Source organism: Calidris pugnax, unplaced genomic scaffold (genome assembly GCF_001431845.1).
Source record: "Calidris pugnax isolate Ruff unplaced genomic scaffold, ASM143184v1 scaffold123, whole genome shotgun sequence".
Lineage (NCBI taxonomy): Eukaryota > Metazoa > Chordata > Aves > Charadriiformes > Scolopacidae > Calidris > Calidris pugnax.
The window spans coordinates 402,105-426,344 of NW_015090876.1; the positions used below are offsets into that span (position 1 = coordinate 402,105).

A 24,240-nucleotide genomic window follows, 5' to 3' on the forward strand; every position below is an offset into this window, starting at 1 on the left:
ATGTTCATGCATCAGCTGTAATCTTTATCTCCCTATCCAGTAACACCCAGAGAAGGGACACAGCAATATTCAATGTCACATGTGCTGACAATTAAAGCAGGCACCTCCCAAGTTCACACACCGGCTCCTGGCACATGGGGGTCAAGGGAAAAAAAAGAGCTGGAAAGGATTTGGAGAGGGCTCAGACATCCATCCTCCTGCATCACACCGGGATCAGCTCGGATGGTCAGATGTTTGTGTAATCTCCATCACTGACCTCTTTCCAGATCCCCCTGCCATCCCCACACAAACTCTGCCAGCGTATTCCTATTTTTGTAACTCTTAAAATAACTCTGAGGGTGCTTTTCTTTTTTTTTAATGCCTATCCTAAACCATCCTCTCCATATTGAAGTTTGGTCCCTGCAGTGGCATGGAGAACAGATTGTTTCTTCTCCTGTTGCAGCCACTACCCTCAAGTTATGGCGCAGATAAGCAACACTTAAGTGGATTATAAAAGCCAAACACAACACAACAAACAGAAGGTCACAAGATAAAACAGCCAGACTCCTCTGCAGAATGGGCAAAGTGAAACGCAAGGGGTTTTTCCTGCACTATGGGCTTAGAGAATGAACGCAAGGATGGTGCCTCCCAAGAAAGAGCAAAAAGGTGTATCTGCAGCTGTTTGCAGTCACTCCTTCCACGATGGCAAAGCAGCATGAGCAAAAAATGTTCAGTGTTTATTGACCATTTTCTCACACCTCCTGCAAAAAGAGAGGTGGGAGCGAGAAACGCTTCCCCCGTGCAGGCGGCACCTCTGCGCCATCAGGAGTGCTGCATGAGCGACGCTGATTAGTTCAATAACAATTAGTTAATTGTGCTTCAAAAACAGCTACTGCGAAGCTGCTTTCCGCTGTGACAAAGCGGCACAAGCTATATTTAGAACGTGAAAGACGTTTCCCACCAATTTCTGGCTGTTTTTAGCTAGGCTACATTTTGTGATGGAAGTACGAGCTTTTTTTTCCAAGGGATGCTCTTTCTGGGGTTACTCAGATGTATTTCAGATGCAGTAAGTCCCACATGCCCCTCCAACACAACCCCATTGGACCTGAGTGCTCCTACCCTCTTATTCAGGCATGACAATTTGGCATCAAAACCTAGGGCTCTGCCAGTTATTAACTTCATCAGGCTTGTGTCACCCCGCGACTCGAAATGAGTCTTGGGAAAGGAGCAGTGCGTTCTGCCCCAGCTTTGAGGTGTCCAACCTCCTACTGGGTGGGAGAGGCAGTCAAAGCAGTTGGAAAAGCCAGTCTTAATAGGAAAGATGCTTTTTTTTTCATGGGTGTTGATGTACGTGTTGATTTACCTACTTGCACAGATCAGTAAGCTTTTTTTTTTCATGGATGTTGATGTATGTGTTGATTTACCTACTTGCACAGATCAGTATAAGAGAAACTGAACATTTCCTAGCCTACAAGAGACCAACGAAAGTCAATGCAAGAAGAACTTGAACAACAACTCTGTCACCCTCATGAACACTGCTGGAGAGGGAGCAGTGACAATCTAATGCAAAAATAGAAAGATAAACACACAAACTTACCTCAGTGGAGAAAAAGGGGTGGAGAGGAGAAAGGGAATGGCTGTCAGGATGGGGACTTTGGGAATCTAGCACACCTGCAATTGCTTTATTCAGTGCCATATTACCTGGGTAGGCAAATACTTGGCCCCCTCCCTGCATACTACACTAAGTACAGTAGCTGTGTTTTGCCACATGAAATTTTTTACGGTATTAAAGTCATGAAAAAGCTTAAATAAAAGCAGCTGCAAATGATACCCCAATGTAACATCCCCAGCTTCTTTGCTTAGCACTGGGAAGCTTCCCAGCATTGGCTAGGCATGTCTTCAGCGTCTGCAGAGGTAGGGGAGGGAGGCAGGGGTGGAGGGAGGGAAGAGGGAGAGATGACATTCACTGCACCTATCAGAAAAACATTGAAATAAAACAAGGACTAGAAATGGAGTATCCTTTTCCAGGGACCCAGACTCCAGGAGGTTATCTGCCTATGCCACTTTTTTGAACTGAGGAGGCAATCATGTTCTGAAGAAACCTCCACGGATATGACTTATTCATGAAGAACTTTCATAAACCAGCAAGTGACTCAAGCAGAAGTAATTCTCATCCTGTCCCTCACCATCTCTTCCAGCGGTGGGGAAAAATCTGTTGCTGTGATTAATAATCTTTTAATATGGGGTTCAGATTTTCCAACCAGGTGCAATCCAGGGACGGACACGATCCGAGCGATGCAGAAAACGTTACCGTGATCGCATTAGAGTACCTACCACTGAGGTGAATCTCATGGAGCAGTAGTGCAAAACAGTTAAGAGCCTGCAAACAACAGCTACAGGCTTTTCTTTTGCTGAAGTCCACAGTTCTACTTAGCTAATACAAATCTAAAGTAGGCTATCACATTGCATACTGAGATTATCCATCAAGGGACCGAGAATGCCCTGCCCAGAAGTAAAGCCCTTATGAAACTGTCAGCCTGCCTCTGGAAAGGGCATACAGGTGGTTAAAATGGGAAGGGGGAAAATGGCAAAATGAGCTTTTTCCTCTATTTCTTTTGTGTCAACAAGGATATGGTCACACACAGGCAGGCGGCCCATCAGTCAGCAGAGACGGCCCCATGAGCGGGAACAGCAAGAGCCTGACAAGCATCAGGTATGTGCAAACAAACACAGGCATAAACCTACGAGCTAAAATCCCCTCTCACTTACATCAATGCAAATCAGGGTTTGCTCTGCTGAAGCTCATGGAGCTGACCCAGGGTGGAAATTGTGTAACTGAGAGCGGAGTCAGCTCTGATGAGGGCAGGAGTCGCCCCCCAGGAGGTACTAGAGGTTGTTCAAGGGTGCAAAGAACGGTGAGGAACCACTCAGTGTTGGATACTCTGGCCTGACCCTCCCTCACGTGCACCAGGAGGAGTGGGAGAAGCACCAAGTGGGAACGTACCGCTCTCCACTCTCTTTAAAAAATCTACCCATTAGACAAAGGCAAATTACCTACTTCAAACTATTTCCCCAGGCTCCGTGGTTCCCAAGACTCCTCCTCCTCTTATAGTCATGTTCCACTCATTATGATTTGTTAATCCCACACTCTAATATCATAATATCACAAGTTCATGGCAGCTGACAAAAGCACCCACTTAATTTTCCCTAACAGTAACGGCAGCACCTACTGCAGCCTAATAAGCACCAACAACTCCTCATGCTCCACTAAAGTCAAGAGAGCGTATCAAATAATTAGGGTGAATCTCCACTGGGTTTGCCATATACCAAATGTTAAAAGCCGTATCGAAAGAAGTCAAACCCAGCAGGTGAGATCTGCCACTGCGACAACCTTTCACTGTGGCTTTAGTCCAAATTTGGGGAGCTGACCCCCATGGGGAACTAATTTAGGATTTACAGATAGCGATGGTCTGGGAACCCCAGGGATCCCATGAAGGACCATGATCTTGTGCTCCCAAGGAGAGAGAGATTAAATTTATGTTTTAGTCTAAGTTTGGGGAGCTGACCCCCATGGGGAACTAATTTAGGATTTACAGATTGCGATGGTCTGAGAACCCCAGGGATCCCATGAGGGACCATGGTCTTGTGCTCCTGGGGAGAGAGTGGTTAAATTTACGTTTTCTTGACTTTGAGTGAGAACTTTCTCTTTCCTTATTTATTTTGCAGTCACAGCATCCCTCAGTTCATCACTGTGGTCCCATATCATCTCAGTGTCTGGGTTGCTGCGGCCAAAATGTTTTGGAATACTGCTAATTCATACTTTTGTAAGAAAAAATGGCAACTTTTTTGTTTTCAGTCTACAACAGGCAACCTGAAGTGCCTCCAGTTCCATGATTGACGATGGATACAGCAAACAGATGTCAGAGAAGAAAACCAACTGCGTTTCTCTACAGCTGGCTTCACAGCACAGCCATACAGAGGAGGCAAAGCCACGGGAGTTGAGACCCAGATGAAAATACTTACAACATTTTGCTGACATATCCCAGGATGACTGAAAACAAGCAGAGCAGGACTGCACAATTAGAGGAAATAGAAATTTGGCTGCAAATACTACCCTTTAGTCAAAAATACTCCAACTCCAGGCTGTGTCTGCTTGAACATGAGTTATCAGCCAGGGGCTTCCCCACTTCTTTACCAGTGCAATTTATGGCCCGTTTTACTTTACTACTGATTGCTCATGTTTTTGAAAGGAAGGTTAATTCCTTTGCTTTTAATGGAGTAGCTCTGCTGTTAGTTCAGCGAGGCTTTGCATACACGATCAGGCTTCTCCTCCCTCTGTGTACTGTGCAGGGATGTCCCTGCTCTGGGTTCTTCACAGGCCATATAACACTGCAGCAGAACAGCTAATTTGTCCTACCCCTCCCACTGCTGCTCCCACCAACTGCAGAACAAAGACGGGAGTAGTCCTGGTGATGAATTTGAGCAGGGAGAGTCTGTCTCGGGCTGCAGTCCGTGCTGAAAATCGACCTCCAATTGTTGGCTTTGTGAGATGGAAGTTCATCATCTGAGCCAAAACGTCGCGTGGCAATCGCAGCCCGACGCCACCCACACCAGCAATCGCCGTGGAAAGGATAAGCAAGCTCAGCTGATCAAAACCTGATGATATTTTTGCTTGGACAGAAACATCTTTCTTACGTTCAGACGTGATAAAAAGAGGCAATTAAACCCAGAGCTAAGCAGGAGCTGCCGCACCGTATAAAGCATTGTGCTGTACCAAAGGCTGCTTATGACCAATATTAACAACTTAATGAGCTGTTAATGAGGCGCGCATTCAGCTTTTACTTGCAGCATGAAAACATTGCAAATCATTTTAGGGAGCTTCTGGACTGTCAATGGAGAATTAAAGATGTCAAATAAGCCCATCAAATCTATGTCTCAATCTGGACACTGCTTTCCAGTGCATTCTCTTAAAATTCCTTTTCCTATATGGTAGAATAACTTGCTTTGACAGCAGTACGACTCTCACTTAGACTTTGCTTCCTCCTGCCTTGACATTAGATTTTAGTCTCCAGAGAGCTGCAGGGATGTCTTTTTGACATGTTGACATTAAGGACACTTCTTCCAGACTCACACTGGCACAGTTACTTTCTGCCATAACCATTAGAAGAGCAGCTACTGCGCTAAGCTACCAAATTTGGAAGTTTAATTATAAAACCTTTGTGCTCATCTGTAAACAGATTAAGAATGTGAAACTACCGTTAAAAAAAAAAAATAAATAGCCAGTTTGAGTAGGAAAGGGAGCCAAGGTTTATATAGAAATTCATATCCGTAATTCCCCAGCAGTGCGGCAATACCAGTAACACACAAGCAATGACTAATGCTCTAATGTAGGCACACTTTAGTTTGTTATTTTTTACTATCCTGTCACAGCCCTGCAGGATTAGATAATGCAGCCGAGTGCTATCTATACTGCTATTACCACCAGTGGAGCTGCATTGATGGGAACAACAAATCCAAATTGGACTTGCTGCAGACAAGCCCCAAGTGGAAACCATGTATAGAGTGAGTCTGGAGGAGTTTAAAATACACCACAAAATACTGATGGGATGTGCCCGGTGGCTGATCCTACTCTCAGAAATGGGATGCTGCTAGGAGACAGGTGTAATGGTTTCCACTGATGCAAGAGAAACTGAAAAAAAAAAGGTTTCTTTCCCAGTCCAAACAGGAAATGTCTCACCACTTCCCTTCCCCTCCACTCCCCCCATTTCCCCCCCGCCTCCATCTTCCTATACTTTCCCTTTCTTGCTCTGCTCTTTTAGTGCATTGTTGGAGAACGTGGCTTGGACCTCTCCTTCCTGTGGAGAAAGACACTGGGGACAGGATGAAACCCTGGAGCAGGGTGTTCCCAGGATGGCTGTGTAAAGCTCATTCACAACTGAGCATGATCCTGGAAGAGCTCTAGAGACTCTTTAAAGGGGAGGGTAATGGAAAATCAATGTTTCAAACACCCTGCCATCCCCCAAAAGAAGCCTTCTGCTGCTGTTCAGAAGTGTCACAATTAAAAGGCAAATACCTTGGTGGTTCAAAGGCTCAGTGCTTTTAAAGTGCCAAGGAAGGCCAATCTATTTGTTCAAAGTTTGAGCAAGTGAAACCAATGATGTATTTATTATACTACTTTCCAATAGCTTCCCTCCAACCCCTTTTGTTTATCAAAGGAAGATACTGTCCCTAGGCTGACAGGTTTTAGATGACTGCAATGTGAAATGGCCACGATAATCCTTCTCTTCCCTCCTCCAGTGGCATCTGGGATGGAAATGCCCACCCAGTTCTTCCAGCTGTGCCAGCAGCAACGTGCTGCCTATCTGCATACACACAGCCAGCCACCGAGAGACACGGCCACGTGTCCCTAACAGATAGGAGAAAACAGCCAAGGGGGCCACAGCAGACTGACAGAAGCTGCCAGCTCTAATGCGCTGAAATGTTGTCATTCCTCTTGTAGGCTGTTAACGAGGAGGCACAGGGGACTTCTCTGCACAGCATCTTCTCAGCTACGTGTGGGACAAGGAAGGTGACAAAGCTTCTGTGCTCTAAAAGAAATGGGGGGGGCAAGGTAGTGCTGGGGGATTTCCTTCTCCAGAAAGTGACCTACGACTGGGAGATGATGCCAGGCAGGGTATTTTGTATGAACACGTGAAAAGAGTGAGACGTGCAGAAAGAGATGAAAACACTCAAGGACTGTTGTGGTTTAACCTCAGCCAGCAACTAGGGTTGGTAAAAGAATGTAGAGGATACAAGTCACTCTCACCACCCAGTGAACTGGTTGCCCAGACTGACCCGAGCAGAGATTGCGGATTCCTGCCAACCCCCATTTATATACTGACCCTGGTGTCTATGGTATGGAATATTCCATTGGCCATTCCCTTGTTCTGTCTATGCTCCTTCTCAGCTTCTCTGGGAAGCTTAAAAAAGCCCTTGAATACTGTAAACATCACCTAGCAACAAGCAAAACTATATGCATTATTGACATTCCTTTCATACCAAACCCGAAACTCACAGCCACTAGAAAGAAAATTAACTCTATCCCAGCTGAAACCAAGACAAGGACAAAGCAGCCCTTGTTCTGACAACCTCCTCTGCCATTAGCACAATGAGAGACAATGGGACATTGCTGAGCACAGATAACCAGGTAAGAAGGGACAAGAGCTCTTTGCTAGAAGCAGTTTAAAAAGAGGTGCCCAGAGTCAAGTCTTTGCTTCCTTACGAGGATTCTTTCTCCTTAGCATGGCTTCTCTCTATTTTGCATTCTCTTTCCCAAACCTAAATCACTATTTTTGGTCTTGGAGCTCTCCAGATGGTGTCTATTACTTGTCTGTAAAATGCTGGAGATGGCCAGGCAGCTCTGGGCACCTCCCCTGACATTACTGGCAGAGCAGAGCTTCCCTCCCTGTGTCAGCTACAGGTGGACAAAATAAAGTTTGTGAACTCCAGGAACACCTGTGGAGCCGCAGGCAGGAGGGCAGATGAAAACAATTGGAGATAACAGTGGGAAATTTGCTTTGGTGTCTGCTGGCTTTGCACCAGGAGGTAGATTCAGGGTTTTGAAGGTGGCAAGAAAAGAGAGGTAAGAAGCAGTCATCCCTCTGTCCCACTCCTGCTCCTTTCCAAGCTGCAATTTCACTTGGAAGAAAGCGAGACAGCCAGGAAACCTTTTGTGAAAGATGATGGTACAACCAAGGCAGCATTTCAACAGAGGACTTCTAAGAAGGGGATCTCTGTCTCTCAGCTCTTTTTACTCCTTGCCTTTCCCTTTGCAGAACCAGCTCTCATTATTAAAAGAACAACAACAACAAACCAGCCTCATCAGTTCTCGTGAATTCTGAAGGTCACCAATGTCACTATGAGTTATAATGACACACATCACTCCCCTCTTCACACAAATGGATTTACAACCTGTTTAAAGGCTACTGTCTCTCAGTGCACTTCACCCCTTCTGCTACCTCCTCTCTACACGCACACACTCTCCTCCAGCAGCAGCTGCTGGAAGAAATTATGAATTCCATTATTTTTCATCCAGAACAGCTTTGCAGTATATGGGAGAAGCACTGGAGGCTGCAGGCTCGTTAGCACAGGATTTGTATTGCCGCCTTCCATTTTATTCACCTTCCCAAATTAGGTGAAGCACACCTGCCCCAAACCTGTGATTTCTGTTTAATTAAAATGCAGGCAGTGGAGTCTCCTGAACTCCAGAGCCCACCACACAATCAGATAGTGACAGCGACCTGGTAGAATAATGCTCTTGATATAGTGGCTGCTCTAACAGAGTCTTAATTTCAGTCGAGCAGAACAGCACCTCTGGTAGCAGCTGCATTTAGGGCTGGGATGAATATCAGTACCCAGACTCTCACTGCCTTCCCAATCAAAGGTGGCATCCCTGACAGCTGAACTGTTAAATGAATTAACAAGGCGAGAAGGGGGCTTGCCGATGGGGCTGCGACTCCCTTCCTCATTTCTGCAAGTGGTGGCTTTCAATTTTTCTGTCATTTGTCAGGAGATACACATGGTTCTCTAATGAGCAGGGCAGGGCTGTAGCCAGCTCTAGAAAGGCAACATTACAAGGATCTTCTGCTTCGGGGAGAGGAGGGATCATGATGCTTGAGGGAGGTGGGGGAAGGACACTGATTGAACAGGGAGCGCATCTTTCCCGGCTGCACCGAGTGCAAGGATGCCCAACCTGCTCTCCTGAGGTAGGGAAGAATTCCTCTCCACACCAGTGAGTTTTGCAAACATTCAGGCACAACTCAAAATGGAACTTTTCCTGGGGCTTTGATCTTAGGGGCTACTATAATGAGAAAAAGGTTTTGTTCCACCTGTAGCAAAAAAAAAAACCTAACCAACCCCCAAAAAACCCCCCAAAACCCAACCCAAAAACCCCAAACCACTTGCATTCAGCTCTCTTATTTATCAGGCAAGTCAGGATACAGGGGTCTGTTACTCGTGTCTGGCCTGTTGCCAACCAGCAGGTTGTTCTCTCCCAAAATTTCCCCTTCACCTGTAGCAAAAGAAAAACCCTAACCAACTCCCAAAAAATCCCCCCAAATCCAACCCCAAAACCCCAAACCACTTGCATTCAGCTCCCTTATTCATCAGGCAAGTCAGGATACTGGGGTCTGTTACTCGTGTCTGGCCCGTTGCCTACCAGCAGGTTGTTCTCTCCCAAAATTTCCCTTCCACCTGTAGCAAAAAAAAAAACCTAACCAACCCCCAAAAAACCCCCCAAAACCCAACCCAAAAACCCCAAACCACTTGCATTCAGCTCTCTTATTTATCAGGCAAGTCAGGATACAGGGGTCTGTTACTCGTGTCTGGCCTGTTGCCAACCAGCAGGTTGTTCTCTCCCAAAATTTCCCCCTCCCCATCAGAGGCCAGTGAGACCTGAGTGCCTGGGCTGCCTGAGGGGGCTGTTGGCTGGGGTACAGCTCAACAGAACTCCAGGGCTTGAGAGAAATTCCTTGTTCAGGTGCTTTTTACTTGTTTGATTGGCAAAACTGCCAGAAGGTTGCTTTTAATGGCATTTTTCTTCAAGTTTGTCAGGGGGCTCCATTGCCTACTGGAGCTTTTATTGTAAAAATCCAGATATGATGATAAGAAAGTCTTCAAATCCAACAGGGGAGAGTGCAAGAGGGAAGGCAGGAGCTACAGACACTTCTCCTTCTGCATCATTTGTCTGGCTGAACCAGACTAACAGGGGAGAGTGCAAGAGGGAAGGAAGGGAACTACAGACACTTCTTCTGCATCATTTGTCTGGCTGAACCAGACAGAGAAGCTCAACCCCACATCAACTATCAGTGCTGTTTCCAGGTGCCCCATGCTCTATGAAACACCCACCAGAACTGCACAGAATTGGGTATTTTGGCTGAGCTGGTCCCAAACCCAGAGCATTTCCCCCAAAGGCACGTGATGTATATTCCTTTTTACAACCAAGGCAGGCATGGTCTCACACCTTCCAGAATTACTGCAACCCTTACAGCAGAACAAAGCACCATTTAGCAGTACTGAGATGTAAGTTATCTGGGGCCTTCAGACCAGGGACTGGTCCCCTTTAGTCATTTGGTGCTTGGTGCTACACCTGCGTTGTCACCATTTGTTGTTTATGGGGGAGGTTTTCTCTATTTTTAACGTGGCTGCCCCATTGCTGGAGCTAAGCAGACCCTTTTTTTTCCAGCTGGCCACTCAACTGCCTTTGCCATGGGTAAGAACATCAAGCAAACAATAGCAACCAAACCTTGTATTTCCACAGCACGCTTTAACTCCAAAAGGTGTCACAAATCAATTTAAAACTTAAAATTGCAATACCAGCTCCAATCACTTTACTCACCGTATAAATCACCGCCGGATCTGGAGGGGGAAGAGGCAGTTATATAACAAAGCGTAATAACTTCACACAACAAGAGTGAAAATCGGCAGGAGGATCCTACATTCATCATTTCTACCGCATGAACCTGGATTGTCCCCAACCGGAGGTAAATCCAGCATCTCTAAAAACCCCTCTGAGTCATGCTACAGCTTCAGCCATACCAGCCCTGCCTGTCAAAGGAGGTCTCCTGAATATCTCAGTTTCCTCCCAAGTTGAGCTCCTTCCATTGCCCTGTTCCCTGTCCGAGTCACGATAAGGAAGACCTGGACTGTGGGATTAAAAGACATGATCTAACAGCATTTCCTTGTTTTCCCCAGCCGATTTTCCGTGCTGTGTACATGTGTATTAATGCATGTGCTGGCTCCATTTGCAGCAGTGAGAGATTTAGCTCTGAAACAAAAATGTGTTTTGAAGCCAGATACAGTTGGCTCCACTTGGGGTTTTCTTTGCTGCAGTTGCAGAAGTAAGTTGGAGCAGCAGCAAACTAGAAAAAAATGTAAATATTGCCAGCTGTCTCTCCAGAACTATGCTGCTCTGATTAATTTATGGTGTTTTCAGAGAAAGATAGTGAATGTAACATCATATTTGAAATGAAAAGGTTAAGTAGGGTTTAAAAAAAAATACGCAGTAGAGTTTAAAGAAATGTGCTTTGCTTAGTTTTGAGCAATAGAATACTTAATGAATAATAATAAAATGAATTAGTGCTGCATTTGATAGCTTCTATATCCTAGCCTTGAGACAGAAGAACAAAAGTGTAATCAGATTCGTTCGCGGCGGCGGCGGGACTGAACAACAGGAGGGAGCGTGTCTCCTATTCTTCTTCTAAGCTTCAAAAGATGCTGCTGCAGAAATTGATACCATAACTAACAGCCAATTTCGGTGCTAGCCTCTCTCCAGCTGGGGTCACCATAAATACGGTGGCTTTGAGGAAGACATCAGCTATTCCAGCCCTGAGCTTCTCAGCCAGAGTTACCGGGAAGAGCAGACTCAGCTGCGGGTTGTCTGGGCAATGCACAATCACCTGTTTCACAACACACTCCAAGAAGTGCCCAGTCAACTCTCTGGTCCCGATTTCCACCTCCAGCAGTCCAATGAAGGGATTTTAACTTATATTTCATAAATACTGCCCAGATTCACACACTAGATCCATAATAAGTAAAGGCACAAATAGTGCCACCAACCTTCAGCTGCTGGATGCAGCTACAGAGTCTGCATGTTCCTAAGAGTAACCATCATCTGCGCCTCCAAAGCTGGCATTAAACTGGACACAATGTCTTCTTGACTTCAAGAGTATAAAAATACAGCACAGTGTGGTGCTCAGGCAATGTCTCTACACAGAGAGCTATAAAATAAAAGAACCAGCTTTCCAAGTCTCCCTTGTTTTGTAGTTTTGTTTCTTTTCCCTTGTGGCTTTCCTGTGCTCCACTTTTCACTTCTTTAACTTGAGTCAATTTTTCCCTCAAGCTAATTTGGTATGAACAGTCATCCTCCTGCAACTCCAAAAATATTTTCTCTTCTTTCTCTCAAATGCCCTTTCTCCCCTCAGTCCTTCAGACCAACTGGCTTTCAAATGGCAAGAAACTGCCAGTGCCAACCCATTCCAGGAGAGGATGCTCCAAAAAAACTGTTAGTGATCATGACTGGGGAGTTTTTCAAATCATCCCTTTCCTGGACAAATATTAAATAGTATCAGAAGAATACTAAAACATGCCAGTACTTTAAAAAACAACAAAAGAATCACCTAATTTTCCTTTTACCTACCTGCTTCCCCCACAAAGACTTCCACTGGTGTGCTGGTAGGGCTCTCACCGATCACATTATATGCTGTCATTAGCACTTCATATCGCTTGTATTTCTTCAACTCTGAAAAAGTAAAATATTATATTATATATTATTATTTATGCTATATTATAGACTTCTTTTAGACTCTATCACCTCTTTATCACCAAATTTCTCTCTTGTGAAACACAGCATTGGAACAGTACAATAGTGTAATGTCTACTTCCATCCTTCCTTAATTCACGCATCATGGCAGGATTTGCATAATTATGGAAGATCTTTGGAATGAAATGGCAGGATTTTCCAGTATTTTCTCCTGGTGTTGCACCAGTAAGAGGAATCAGGAATCAATCCTGATGGGTGACTAACTAGAAGAACATCTCTAGGTCATTCTTGATGACAGAAAAGGGCAGGATTTGCTTTGAATGTTCAACATATGGGCTCCTTTTGATCTCTACTGGTAGGAAAGGGCATGGCTTCAAGGCTTTGCCTAATCCTGGGGACTTTTATCCAAGGAGTCATTTGGCATCTGCACTGCTCAAGAACATCACTGTTGAAGCAGGGTGCAGAAGCTGATCTGCAGTGGGACATCTGGAGTCCCACTGGAAGTACTACTTGGGTGTCTTTCTCCTTCAAAGTGCCCACAGCCTGAACATCAATCACAAAGAGAAAGGAGGCTTTGAATTCTGGTCTCCATTTGGCCACCAGGCAACCAATTTCTTCACTGACATATAGAAACCGCTCTGACAGATGAGATAGGAGAGTGAAAGCAGTGGGAAAAAAATCTAAAGAACCCAATTGTATGAGGGTAATTAATAGATGCAAATGAGGGTGGAGTAAAATCATGCCAATGTCAGTAGGGGAGGCAGCGCCTGAGCAGTTTCATTTCAGATTTTGCATTTTCAGGATGAAAGAATCAATCCTAGCAGAAATATTTATAATCTAAAATATTTAATGGTGAAATCAGAGTAAGAGGGCGATCAATAACATAAATTGCTGTATTTAAATGAGCATTGAATTGATTAGGACACGCATGGCCAGGGGTCCAAATTTCTCCCTTTGCCAATAATCTTCTCTGCTATCTATGAATCAGATTGTATATTTAACTCCGTGGCTGACACTACGCCATCGGTTTGGTAAGGTTCAATAAGCTTAATCACACAGGTTTGTCTAATTTCACTTTCACAGAAGCGTTTGCAAGTGTCATGCTCCTATATATGACCCCGAGCCCAGGAGCATTCCCCGGTCCCAGGCACACTGTAAATGCCACCTGACACGTTACTAACTTTTTGATTTGACACCCCTAAACTCAGAGGGACTGCAAACATTGCAGCAAGCAAACCAGCAATAATGATGCCAAGTTCATAAACAAACACAGCAAAAATAGTAAAATATATAGGATATAGTACTGGGCAGCTTGTGTCGGGAAACTTTAATTGCTGCTGTGAAAAGCCACAAGGGAGATTTTAGTGTTAACTGGATGTGGAAGAAAATGGAACACACGAGAGTTCATGCATGCAAGTTTCAGTGGGGATAGGGCTTCATTTTTATTTTTTTTAGCCCATCACAATCTGTGACTCAAAAGCCTTGGGCAAAACCTATCTAGTGAACCATCATCACCACAAAGCAACTTGGCTTTTAACTCTGTCGAATCCTATTTTATTCATTTCCAATTGAAAACACCTCTGGAGATGCACATCAATTCATTGGGCCCCTCTCTAAACTGGCCTCCTCCATGGAATGCCTGAGCATCGCAATGCTTGAATCATAGGACTAATGATGTGATACAGCTAAACTCAGATGGACTGCAAAATATGCAGCAAGCGAATCAAAATTCATTTAGCATCAGCAATACTGGGTTGTTACAGTCAATAAATGTTTTACCTTCCCAGCAGCCACATTTTTGCAACAGCTACCTACTTGCATCATCAATGTCTCCTGATGTAGGGAAAGCAAAGGCTTAAAGAAAAAGAAACTTGGGAAAGCGGAATCATTAATCTGTGTTGATTTCTGCTAGATCCACTGAGGAGAACCATAGGAGTTTGCCTATCGTGTACTTTGAACCATTACAAAGAGTCTCATCTAAAGGCAATGTGCACTTACGTGTTAATTCATACGTCGTTAATGCAGAGCTGCTGTTCACTGTCTTGAAGCTGCTTTGGGCTATTCAGGGTAAGCAAAGCAGAAAGCTTGTTACAGTGCAAGGAAATAGTTATTGCAAATGATGTACAGCAGAGACAGAGGCAAATGATGCAGCACACACATACACAGTTTGAGCTTTAGGACTATACCTTCAAGGGCAATAAAATCACATCACTCTCTCGTAACACATCAAAAGCATCTCACTCACACGGGACCGTTTCATTTCCTCCTCAAACAGAGACTCTCGCAAACACACAACACAGAAATGTTCTGACCCCTAGATTAAACAGAACAAATGAGTAAAAAATGAAACAATTTCTAAGGGGGAAAACTCTCAATGCTGTATTACATCCTTATTTCTCAACATGCAAAATTCAAAACCTGAAAGAGCTGCAGGGTAAAGACCGGGAACGCGGGCCACAAAGAGCAAACACTTACAATAGGGCAGGACCCGTTTCTTTAAATGCATGTTAGATTTCCTACAGTTTCACTTATAGAATTCAATATTCCTGCTGTGAGCGAATTGTAATAATATGCTAAGCTGTGCAAAACCACAGGTCAGTGAGGAGCAGAGGCGTACTAAGGTGAGAATTGTCATATTATGAGGAGAAAGAGGGAAATTTATCTTAAAATACACTTGTTCCCACCCCTTTCTCTCTCTCTTGACTCCCTAGAGAGGTACAGCACGTGGTTTTTTTCCTACTACATAGCTATTAGGCAGATAGCTGCAGGGCCAGACAAGAAGAGGGAAGAGAAGCAAGCGGGAGGTTTCACAGGCTCCCTGGCTTCTGAGACTAGAGAGCATCCAAAGTCATTATTTTATGATAATACACGTCGTCACTCATTCAGCTTTTGTCTAGGAAAAAAAAAAGCCTTATGCATACCCACACCTATAGGAGCTTTACATCTCTATTCTGTCCTGGTTAAAACTGTGTACAGTCTGAAAAGTCTCATTTAAGACTGAGGATATAAGTGAGGTCACATTAGGTGCTTACATTATATTTAAAACACTCACTTTTTCCACACCCCCACAAAAATCATGTTTGCTTTTGTAGAAACCACTTTTACAGGTTCAGGAAAACATAGAAGATGATGTAAGATATTTAAATAGCCTCACTTTATCCTATTCTGCTGCTCTTAGAGTAAGTATTATCTTATTCTGAATATTCCACTGACATCAAACAGGACAAAAGCTGATCCCTCCATGAGCACAACTCATTGCTGGACCGTTATCTGTCAGGCTACTGAGTGCTCACATCTTTGCCTCCCATCACCTTATTCTGCCTATTCTTTTCTTTGATTTCCTTTCTAGCCTTTGTCTAAAAATCCTTTTCATTTTTCTATTATTCCTCTCCCTCTCCACCTTCTTCCCATGTGAGCCAAAACCCACAGTGACTAAGAGGGCAAGCATGCACCTTCAAATTCTTGCTCATTTTTGCTATTTTCTTCCAAAATAGGGACAAGAGCTTTGAAATTGTAAAAATTCTATTTAAAATTTCTCCTCAGCTGTTTTCTTATATTACTGAAAGAAAAACAGAATATCAATTATCAACTATTAAGAAAATAACAAGAAAGAAAAAGGTTGCCAGCTGAGGAAAATGAAGTCCCTCTCTTTTTTGTGTTGATGGAGGAACAAAGTATATCAGGGTAATCATGAAACAGAGGGAGCAGAAAGCAGGAAATCAGAGGGTCCATGGGGGACAGAACATCAATTCAAGCACGCTGACATAGATTAGAGTGCACCATCATGAGCGATACTGATCAGAGTTATTAGCATTTTTCAGCATCTTCACCCTGATTGTGTAAAAGCTAAACTATGCCCAGCACTCTGAGCCACAACTGGGTGTTATTTCCACGGGCCAAGAGGGCACACAGGGTGTGGATACAATGAGGGATTACCACTCTGGGATATTATAGGGTCCAAAACCCAGGCTTACGTGTGAGCTCTGCCCTTAAAGCTGAAGGGTTCTGGATGGTTTTGGATTCTGTTCCAGCTCCAGTGTCGTAATCCAGCTCCCGATAGTAGATCCGATATCCCAGCAGCAAACCGTTCAGACTTTCAGCTTTGGGGGGCTGAAAAATATTAAGAACAGGCACCTTAAGATGTGCACAGCAACACACATCCCTCATAACAGGCAGTTAACACTAGTTAAAGGCAACTTTGATGATTGCACTCAGCTGTGGCAATTACAAAAGGCTCTTTACTTAAAGCTTGACAATTGATGCATCACACTAAGAGCGAGGCTCCCTTCCTTCTCCGAAAAGGAGAGTGAGAAAGAATATAAACAAATACATTCCTAAAAATGCATGTTGCAGGCCACCAACAGTGGCATAGAAAACCAGTATTTTACTACTTCTTAAGATGAAAAGAAAGAAATGATTTTGTCAAAGAGAGAATTTCTTTAGTGGCTGTTTTCCTTGGGGACCGTTCATAGAGCATTCTTCATTTGGCATTATTTTACTGAAAGACTGATGAGAAAATAAGAAAGCGTTGGCGTATCCTGGCTTTAATTAGGAAGATGAAAATAGGTCTAATAGCCTCAGAGAGGCATTTAGAGAGGACTCGCAGTATGATGGACTCTGGTCTGTTGCATGGGTCCAGGCAAACCCGGGTCTCCTCCATAACAGCCTGGAGAGCATGGTGTGTGTGTGGCCATTGGGATGGCTCAGAGAGGAGGGTTTTTTTCCTCCTGCAACATGCAGGAAGATGCTCAAAGACATAGTGCCTCAGCAAGGAGCCTTCAGCAGCCCCTCACATCTTCCTTCAGATACAGATATACAGCCAGGACACTGAAAAGGAGATTTTTGTCTGAATGGCTTGATTAAATGAAGACAAGGAAAAGGATTCTTCATGTTTGGGAAAAAAAAAAAATTGGCTTTCATGAGTCTAATACAGGCTAAGAAGTGCAGAGAAGAAAAGACACCCTGAGCCATTTATCTTCTAAAGATTCTTGTACTGAAATTTAAGGGGCTGAAAGTATAAATGAAAAGGATTTTAATGATGATCTCGCCTTTAATCCAGAAAGATCCCCAACAGTCTTGAGAACTTCACTGAGGAAAACCTTCTGTCCATTGTGGAAAAATGAACCGCTGGTGTAAAACACTGTCACAACAGAAGGTAATACCACATGTAATTTTAATGAAGAAAGTAAGAATATTTTTACAGGAACAGAGGAAGATATTTGGTAATAACCTAATATTCTGCTTCCAGAAATTACAAGGATTTTCCATTATTTCATCATGATGGCAAGAGGAGAGAGACTGCCGTGTCTCAGTGTAAAGGACTTTGCTTTGGATGAGGGCAGAAGGAATTAAGTAGGAAGATTCCAGTTTATGGAAAAAAAAAAAAGAAAATTATGTGAAGCAGAGTATAAGAAAGCTACACAGCTGCCAGAAAAAGGAGAAAAAACTGATCCTGCAAGAAGTCCACTTCTTTTGCAGTTGTCCTGCCCAGAGTCTGCTGAAAACAATCCAAACCATTCCAAACCTCGCTGTACTTGCTCTGCATGGCTGGAGAACCATCAGTCATGCTCATTATTGTGCTCCATCCTTTGGAGAAGCTCTGACCGCCTTTCACTACTATTTAGCATTTTCATTACAGAACACTCTAGCAACAAAAGAATGTGATGGACCTTGAGAATCATCCAGAGCAGGCTCTCACAACTGCAGAAACAACTGCTTGAAGTCCTTTTCACAAACAGAGCAAGCTCCACCAGAAAACAAGCTGATTTTTCTGCTTCCCAGTATTCCTGTTGGAAAGCTGATCCAAACCTCTCTACTTGGGTGGTTAGCAACCTTCATTTAATTTCTAATCTAAATAATTCATAGCTAGTTTATAACCATTTGTTCCTGTGCTAACATTGCCTTTTGGGTTAAATTGCTCTTCTCCCTATGGGGTGTTTACTCCCGTGATGTATTTTATAAAGGGCAACCAGATTCCCTCTCAGACTTCATTTTACAAGGCAAATAAATCAACCTCTTGTACAACAGCCTTTCCTAGTCTCAGGCTGAGCCCCTTGTTCAAGGAACTGAGCAAATAGACCAAACAAAGCTACAGCCTTCTCCAGAACTGCCTGACAGACAACATGATCACTTGTGGACGAGAGACAGGGTAGAAGAGGCACCGTCCCACCAGGATATCACCAGGTGCATCACCTCCAAGGAGGAGAAAGGCTGCGAGAAAACCAAGCCTACCCAGCATGGAAATGAACTGAACATCATGAAAAACAATGCTATGGACATTACATGGATTTGTATCCCAGTTAATTATTACCTAGAAGAAAGGGGGTCTTGGAAAGATTCAATGTCTTTTCCTATTTTATCAATCTATATATTTTTTTTATTTAAAAAAAGGTTAAGGTGGAATATCCTTCAGAATCTTAAAAGGAAAACACTACTGAAGCAGAGAAAGAAACTGTTACTCCCTACTCTGCCTAACAGATAAAGCTTATTTTCTCATTGTGGTAGAACACTGATTTGTTGATAGCAAACATTGTTTTCTTATGCTTTCATGTGATTCTCCACTTTTCCTTCCTTTAAATTTAGGACAGGAAAGCTCAGAAAATAAATGACTTGAAAAACGTTGTTCTCTTTGCCAGGGAAATGATGATTCTTTCCTGAAAAGGGTACTCTGCTAAAAGGTCAGGTCTTCCCCTTCCTATCTGTCTTTCACGGACAAAACTCTGCTTTTGATGTAATGGATTATTTAGGATTTTGTAGGAAGGCCTGAGGGATCTGCTGAAATAGGTAAAATGATTATGAGTGGCAGCCCGCAATGTTGTACAGAAGTAAGAGAAACATTTTTGTGCTGTTTAAAAATAAAATAAAAACAGACTAAAATGCAAGTCTGAATAATTGTTATCCCTACGGTAGAAGCAGAACAGTGCATGATCCTGATGTAACATCCTCCAGAACATTTGAAGTAACCTTGCATTATTGATACAACAGACCTCAATGGAAATTACTTATTTTCTTCCTACTTTAAATTTAAAAATAATGGACTGATTGGACCAAGCAGCTGAAAGCACAGATAGGGCAAGTGGAGTTTGTTTTGTGAATTATTAACACAGCTCAAAGTTAAAAATTTAGCTTTGCTTGGAAATCTACTCTCCCATTTAGCTTGACTGCTGTTTTCAGTTTACATTATTTCTTAGACACTGCTGTGAAACTTCCTCTTAATTGGAGGCTATTGTGGGACTTGAAGATTTTTGTTTATTTGAAAAATATAGTACGGCTGAATTACCAGGACCTATTAATATACATGTAGTAATGACATATAATCACCCACAACTCCCTTGAGATGGCTCTGGCACAACAACCCCATTTCATTTTCATGAAATAAAAAGCATCCAATTACCTAAACAACCACCTATTTCACATTAACTACACACCAATAATCAGTCAATTGGGGGAATGTTTATTTCTGCGGTACATCATGCCTCACATCCTCTTTGTCCTCTCTTTCTATACCTTTTTTTTTCCCTCCACTGTGGGCTTTATTTGTAGGTGGGGCGATGGATTTACATCTCTCCATAATTCCTTTGGTAAAACTGTCCAACTTGTCTCCTATTTGTTCAACATGCTGTAAGCAACGATGCTGCTTAGTATTAAACTGCGTGAACTTGGGCCAGTAACCCAGCAGTACAGCCAGGCAGATTTCAAAAGTGCTACTCTAGAGCAATAAACAAACCCTCATACATATATATATATTTTTTTTTTTTCCCCCAAAAAATGCAAGGAGCCCCATCTGTACTGTAGACCCTCATACATATATATATATATTATTTTTTTTTCCCCAAAAAAATGCAAGGAGCCCCATCTGTACTGTAAACGCGTATGTACATTTTTCACTGTAATGCAATCTGTCCAAAGTTATCCTTATTATGTGTGTGGGATGTTGTCTTGGGAGCAGGGTGGGCAGAGACTTCCCGGGATAGGTTATGGCTAACGTGCAGTACCCCACTGGGTTCCCTCTATTAATGCTCACTCTGCAAAAAAAGAAGCCTCAGGCACCGGGTCACAAAATGTTCCAGCGTCTCCCAGGAGGCCAGTATTGAAAGATAAAGGAAGGCAGAGGAAATGCCTGTATAAAACGCAGAACTTGGCACGAATACTTTCACATCCAACTCGGAGATATTAGGGAGAGCTCAAACTTCCTTTCTCGTCTCTGAAGAAATCTCAATTTTGAGCCCTCAAAGGGCCAAAAGGGCATGTGGAGTTCCTCAAAGGTAGGAACAGGATCTCAGGCGCAGCGTACGCTTCTGATTATTTCGGCAGCCGAAGGAGGCAGTACAAAGTGAGCTTTTGATTACCTGATCTTTACCAGCACCGCGCTCCGTGGAATGTTTTCGATGTAAAGATGCAGGTCTATTGATACCAACGAAAGGACGGGAGAATCTGTACAAGTAACGATCTTGGGCATCGCTACAGAAACTCTTTTACCTCCCAAGCGTTCCCTCACGGGGCACAACAGTAAAAGGAACTGCCAGAAATTTCCATCCCTCACAGAAATACATGCCTAGACCGGGAAAAGAAGGAAGTCACTGCAGTCCTTCAACTTTATTACAACACTTCCAGCTCAGGAAAACGTCCTTTGCAATGTACCAGCAAGGTCAATAAGTCAAAGCAACAAAAAAAATTGTTCCGGAAACATCAAAATCTTTCATTTTCCCTACCTGCCATTGCACAAGGACAGATGAAGTCGTGTGGGGAGTTACCAACACTGAGCTGGGTGGTTCACCTGGAACTAAACAAGAAATAAAGGTAATCAGAGCAGTTAGAGCTACAGGGTGAAAAACGGACAGTTTATGCATCAGATTCTCATTCTCTGCTGCTGAAGAAAACCTTTTATCCCAGCTACTACATGGTAGGTCTCCAAAGCCCACCTTGTTTTTAGGAGTCTGTGCCGCATAATCACAGATTATTTTAGTTAGGACAGCTTGATTTATCACGGTTTAACCCATTCCTGTGCCTATGACCTATAGCACATACACACAGGCTATAGCAGCAAACGGGGAGAAGGGAAGGCTTATCAGGAGCTGACAGCCCTCCACAGGGCGATGCTCTAGTGGCAGCACCAGGTTTGCTCAGCAGAATAAACGTTCAGTTTGTTAAGGAGGTGAGAAGCTTTCTCAGCGCTTCCCCGCTGCATTGTGAGGAGGCCAAGCACAACTCTGGATTCACCCTAGCTAAATTCAAAGAGAATTGAAAATAAAATCTGAAATTCCTGAACAGTGAGTCAGTGCTGCCTCATTAGTACTGGTTACAGCCTGCCCCAGTGCAGCAGGGAGGTGGAGAGTCAGGATGTCTTCAGAAAGGCCGATAGGCACATTGTTTGAGCATTACACGGGTTCTTGTTTAACTTAGGATACCCCTGAGCTCTGTCCTCTGTTTCTCTGGGTTTAAGATCACATTCTTTAAACATTCCTTGGCAAAATTGTTTCCTACTTTTATATCTCAATGTCATATTTAACTAGTCATCCCTTGCACCGTATGAAATATGGCTAATTCCCAGCACTGTGTATATATATATATACTTAATTCCTAGCACCATATATATATATTTATGTATCTCAGTATTACCCCATTTCCCAGGCTAAGGATAAACACCAATGCTTTTGCACTCTTTGCAGAGTTCCTTTCACCATTCAAGGCATCAGAGCTACTTCTGCATTCAGGCATTGACTTTATACAATCAAGGAATTAGATGCTGATCTCTAAGGCTAAAAATAAAAGCCTTGTCAATGTCATTCACAGTTTATTAGCCCTGATCTGCAGGATTAAATGCTCGTGTTTCCAGGAGCTTCATATTCTTTCGTACTTGTACCTCAGCCATTTTGCCATATTGCAGACTGATGTGGATTGTGAGTGAAAACAATTGAAGAAACTTCTTCAAATGTATGCATGGTTCTACATTTATTTTTAATGATCTCTTGTAAATTATTCAATTTCTGCAAAGATAATGGTTAGTGCAGAGTTTGGAAGCCAATCAAACGGAGTTTAATTCCATTTTGAGACTCCTGAAAGTATGATTCATTATCAGAGGGCACAGCAGGACACTTAAGGCTGCCTGTTATTAATTCAGCCACATTTCATTACTACCTGTATCAATCTCCTATGAACAAAACTGCATTGGCTGTTGGACTTTCTCTCCACAGTCACGGTGGAGAACACATTGCAGCGGCTGCAGCAAATTCATGGGTGCTGGGGAGCACCCACCCACCGGTGATGCCCCCACCGTGTCTCTCACAGAATCTTCATGGTTGGAAGGGACCTTTGAGATCATCGAGTCCAACCACAAAAAAAACCAAAACAATAAACCACAAAAAAAACCCCAAAAACCCCACAGACACAAACCAACAATCTCAGGCACTAAACCACAAAAAAACCCCAAAAAACCCCACAGACACAAACAAACAATCTCAGGCACCAGAGCATGCCCTGAAGTGCCACGTCTACACGTTTCTTAAATCCCTCCAGGGATGGTGACTCCACCACCTCCCTGGGCAGGCTGTTCCAGTGCCTGACCACCCTCTCAGGAAAGTAATTCTTCCGAATATCTAATCTAAACCTTCCCTGCTGCAACTTCAGACCAATTCCTCTGCTCCTGTCATTATTCCCTTGGGAGAAGTGAATCCTCCTCTCTTACCATCCTGCAGAGTTGTGACCGCTTCGGTCTCCGCACTGAAGTCGCTGTCTCCGATGTCGTTGGTTGCTTTCACCCGCAGTTTGTAGGAGGTGAATGGGTTCAAGCTGTGGAATGTAAAAAAAAAAATTAAGGCTGAGGGATGAAATCATCTCCCCACATCATCACAACTTGCCTCTACAGAGAACATGCCCATTGGCAACCAAAGTCACGGAGCAGCTTGTCTCTTCTCCGCATCGCCTGTTCTTTGCAGCCTCCCCCAGCTTCCCCGGGACACGGGGGTGTTCACACCCCTGCTGCCATCAGCATCTCCTCAGACTGCTCTTGGCCTGAGATCATGAAAATATACACGGATTCAGAGCTGAATCAGGCTCTGGAAAACAGCCGTGAAGATGCAGTTCACGGAGCAGCCTGGGACTGGGCCTTGTTGGAAAGGACCAGATGTGTTGTTATTGGGGTTTTGCGTTGGCTGAAAGCACCTGGCTTTGCCCCAGAGATCCTCAAAGCAGGTCTGTGGGGCAGCTCAGTGCACAGGAGGGGATGAGAGGGAGAGAGGGCACAGGTAACGTGCCCAGCATCAGCCAGTGCAGGCACTGGGACTCAGGGCACCAGCCTTCCCACTAATCCTCCAGACCATACTGTTCAATCAGTGCCTTTTATTCCTACTGAATTTCAAATTAATGCCATTACCTGGATTATTTAATAAAGACAGTAACAACAGGTTCCCTTTTATCTGTGCAGTGCTTAAGATATGCAAAGAGTGATTTCCAGCTGACATAACCTTCGCAAAGATTCCTCTGCCTCGGCTTGGCAGGGGAAGGTGTGGGGGAGGCTGGATGCGGAGGCTGGAAAAGCAGAGCTGTAAGTTACAGGGGATTTAGCTAATTAATTGGTAGCGTCTAGCCATCAGCTGGCAGATGTAACACTGACTACAAACCCAAGTAAAGTTACTTGTAAGGAATGATTCAACATCAAGGGATAACAAATTCTGACGGGCGGCACTCCTGCATCACACATGTACTACTTTTCCGGACTTTCACAGGAAAATGCTTTTAGCGAGGGGAGAAAAAACCTCTTCAGTAGTTCCACCCTATTAGGACATCACTACTGGCCCACAGCAACTTGAATAATGTGAATCATCTTTCTCAATCTTTTGTTTGCAGTAATGCCAATGTCAAGTCTAAATGATACAGTTGGTTTCCTTGACTTTACAGGTTTTGATTGGAGAGATACCGGGTATATTCAGGGTGGGTATAATAACTCCACGGTCAATGAATCACAT

At 43.7% G+C, this 24,240-nt stretch overlaps 1 protein-coding gene across 2 annotated transcripts in view; it reads right to left on the reverse strand.

Moving 5' to 3' along the window:
• Positions 1-24,240, reverse strand: part of SDK1 (sidekick cell adhesion molecule 1) — a 411,416-nt gene that overhangs the window by 40,640 nt on the left and 346,536 nt on the right. For both annotated transcript variants that reach the window (XM_014946238.1, XM_014946237.1), the window contains 5 exons: positions 22,962-23,065; positions 20,989-21,059; positions 16,252-16,387; positions 14,276-14,335; positions 12,155-12,256 (listed from right to left, as the gene is read on the reverse strand). In XM_014946238.1, coding sequence (XP_014801724.1) covers positions 12,155-12,256; positions 14,276-14,335; positions 16,252-16,387; positions 20,989-21,059; positions 22,962-23,065 — 473 coding nt within the window. The remainder of the gene's footprint in view (positions 1-12,154; positions 12,257-14,275; positions 14,336-16,251; positions 16,388-20,988; positions 21,060-22,961; positions 23,066-24,240) is intronic.